This window comes from Theobroma cacao, chromosome 3 (genome assembly GCF_000208745.1).
Source record: "Theobroma cacao cultivar B97-61/B2 chromosome 3, Criollo_cocoa_genome_V2, whole genome shotgun sequence".
In the NCBI taxonomy this organism is placed as follows: Eukaryota; Viridiplantae; Streptophyta; class Magnoliopsida; order Malvales; family Malvaceae; genus Theobroma; species Theobroma cacao.
Genome location: NC_030852.1, coordinates 10723170 through 10726535, shown reverse-complemented (window position 1 = coordinate 10726535; position 3366 = coordinate 10723170). Strand labels below are relative to the sequence as shown.

Sequence of the window (3366 nt, the reverse complement as noted above, 5' to 3'; positions counted from 1 at the left end):
CCTTTTTCACTCCTCCAGTAGGCTTTATACCTTTTGAAGTTGATGCCTTTTTATCTTTGTCTTTCTTAGAAAATTTTCTTTCCTTATTTTTATTTTTCTTAGAAAAGGCAAGATGAACTGAAGGCTTCTCCTTCGCAATGGTGTTCTCAGCCTACGTAAGCATATTCAATAAGCCTGAAAGGGTTACCTCAATCTTGTTCATATTGAAGTTCAACACAAATTGTGAATAGCTCTTTGGTAGCGAAGAAAGTACAAGGTCTATGCTCAAATCATGATCCATAACCTAACTTAACTACTCAAGTCGAGTGATATATCCTATCATCTTAAGCACATGAGGTCTTACTAGGCTTCCCTCAGACATCTTACATCGGAACAATTCCCTTGAAATGTCGAATCTCTCTTTATGACTTTCCTTATCGAACATTTCTCTAAGGTTTAGGATAATATCCAAGACATTCATAGCTTCATGTTGCTTTTGAAGATCTGGAGCCATACTAGCCAACATCACACATGTGGCTTGATCGAGATCATCCATATAAACTCTATAAGCCTCCTTTTCCTCATTTGTAGCATCATTACCAGGTACCTCGAGAATAGGACCATCTAGGACATAAGCCTTTTTCTCTTGTTTCAAGACAATCTTGATATTACGAAACCAGTCAATGCAATTTGGGCCAGTCAACTTGTTTGCATCAAGTATGCTTCTAAGTGACAAACTATTTGCCATGATAAATTTATATCCTATATAAATCAACATATATGATTATTAGTCATTAATGTAAATTATATAATCATAAAGACAAGGTTTTAAAATCTTATATGATTATTCTTAATATTTTATCAAAATACTAGCCCTTCTCTACTATTTTGAGAAATTTAACCTTTAAACTTCTTATTGAGCTAGGTCCCTTTTCATCCCACCATGACCTTGAGTGACTCAACAAGCCATAATGAAACTAGTTAACTAGGTAACTTAGCTTACCAATTGTATCTTATACAACTCCTAGATCAGTTAGGTGACAACTCCTTGTCTAAACATATCATATACATTTTGCCTAACTATGCCTTTAATACTATGCAGTCATGTGTGACACATCCGAACAATATGGTACTAGTTGAGTAAGACCCACCAACCACTCAAACATACTCGTGTAAAAGTTTGGCCTTGAGTGACTCAACAAGCCTCCAATTAAAAAAGCAGCCTGGTTATCTTATTATATGCTGGAAGGCAACTTTGATTCAATATATTAATGAGGGATTTTTATTTATTAATTCATTAATTAAGGTCTCATTGATTTGGCATTGTTGACATGCATAACATTTATCGCATTTCACATATATCATATATATATACTGAAAAATAAATCTATCGCATGCCAACTACTAGGATGATTATGGACTTTACTAATTCTAATTTCCTCGAGCTGTTAAGGAAATCAATTGGTCAAATTCCTAGGCGATTTACACAAATATCGTCTTCAAGCTTTGCTTGTAATCTCCTTGAATCTCTATGGTGCCTTTGGATCTCCATCTTCAAGTTACAAAAATGTTTCTATCTAACCTTAGTTTTACACTTTGATGTAACTAATTACATTTTATAATCAAGAAACCTCAAGTTACATTTGAGGGGAGTTAGGTGAGAAAAGAATTGTACAACCTAGAGAAAATAGAGATAAGGTAGGGTGCGCAGACCTTATTTTAAGATAAATACCATAAGAAATAATTTTAACCATCCATGACCTAATCTTCTAAGGTCTAAGTCCATAATCATCCTCATGCTTTATAATCACAATCAAAAGCATAGAAATAAATGCAAGCTCAATATCACTTGGTTATATTGTGTGTTATTTGAGAAAAGCATCAATTAGTTCACTTAAAGTGCTAGACTCAAATTATTTGGTATTGTTTTATTTCAATTTAGTGTTTAAGAAATTCTTATTTTCAAAACACTTAAAGTAAACATTTTACTCCTTATTTCTTATTAGAAATTCATTAAAATAAAACTTTCCTTTTTAAGACTTTCCATTTTAATTCTTTCCATAATTAAAACTCCTTTTAATCTTGGAAACTTCTTTATTTTAGGTAAGCTTCCTAAAATATATCTAAGACAACATTTTAATTTCTAACATTTAGAACATGGATTAGTTTCCTAAATTGTATGTTGTTCAAGTAACCTAAATGGTGACTTAACAAATTTTTGGAAACTTTTAGTCAAACCAAAATTTTAAGGAAAGTTCAATGCTATCACATAACTTTAGGACTTTCTTTTGAAGTCGAAAACTATTTTCTATGAATTTTCCAAATTAGAATACTATCTTTAATTTTAGGAATTTCTTTTAAAGTAGGAAACAATTTCCTATTTTATGAATCACCCAAAATTAAAATTCTATCCTTAATTTTAGGAATTGCTTTTAAAGTAAGAAACAATTTCCTTTTTTTTTTACGGATCACCCAAAATTAAAATAGATGGTATTTAAGTGCTCTTAAAATTCCATAAATCATGAGTCAAACTCATGAAAAAGCTACTGGAAATTTTCAGCAAGTGTGTTTAACAATTAAACACAAAATTCATGAAGAATGAAGCCACCAAAATCGATCATAGCTGTACAAAATTTTCTGCATTGAATCTTTGTTGTTTTAGAACTCGAATACATGAGTTTTTATGAACTCTTTTCATACTAAATCAAGTTTGGCCGAAACATGCAGTAATTTAATTTGATAAAACTAGTTTTTAACAATTAAAAACTACTCATAAACTTGGCACATTAATCTCTAAAACACCTCAAAACTATTCGATTTTAACTTAGCTTTGCAAGCTTTTTAATCCATTCATTAATTCTTCAACTAAACATGATTTTAAACCTTTTAAAACAAGTTTTAATGAATTAATTATATGCTGTCCAGATTTGAATTAAAATAGAAAAATAAATTTTAAAGAAAGCCTTTAAAATTGATATATACCAAATCAACACACAAATCAATCCTATTGATTGTCACCAAGAATCAAGCATGATTATTACATGAAAATATCAAATGAAGGCTCTGGTACCACTGTTGGGATTCGACATCATGCTCAAACATGAAAATAATTAATAAATTAAAATAAAAACACAGTGAAAAATAAAATAATATTTAATTAGAGAAACAGTCGAATCCTACAGAATCAATGTTTGCATTTTTCATGTAACTTTCAAGTTAATTATGAACACTCATAAGTTTAAGAGTTACATACCTTGCTCTAGATATTGTAATCAAAAGCCAATTAAATCCAAAACTTTGCTTCTTCATCTTTAGGATTTGTCAAATCTTCAGCCACCCAAGTGTTTGGCCTCCAACAGTAATCCACACAATGACTGAATAAGACCT

The 3366-nt window shown here is 30.6% G+C and overlaps 1 protein-coding gene across 1 annotated transcript; it reads right to left on the bottom strand.

Moving 5' to 3' along the window:
- On the bottom strand, nt 293–727 carry LOC108661136. The gene has a single exon (XM_018117025.1). The coding sequence runs from the start codon at nt 725–727 to the stop codon at nt 293–295; it is 435 nt and encodes a 144-aa protein (XP_017972514.1).

What these genes read in the sequence shown, in the direction of transcription:
- LOC108661136 (XM_018117025.1), bottom strand. Translation starts at nt 727, where the DNA reads ATGGCAAATAGTTTGTCACTTAGAAGCATACTTGATGCAAACAAGTTG.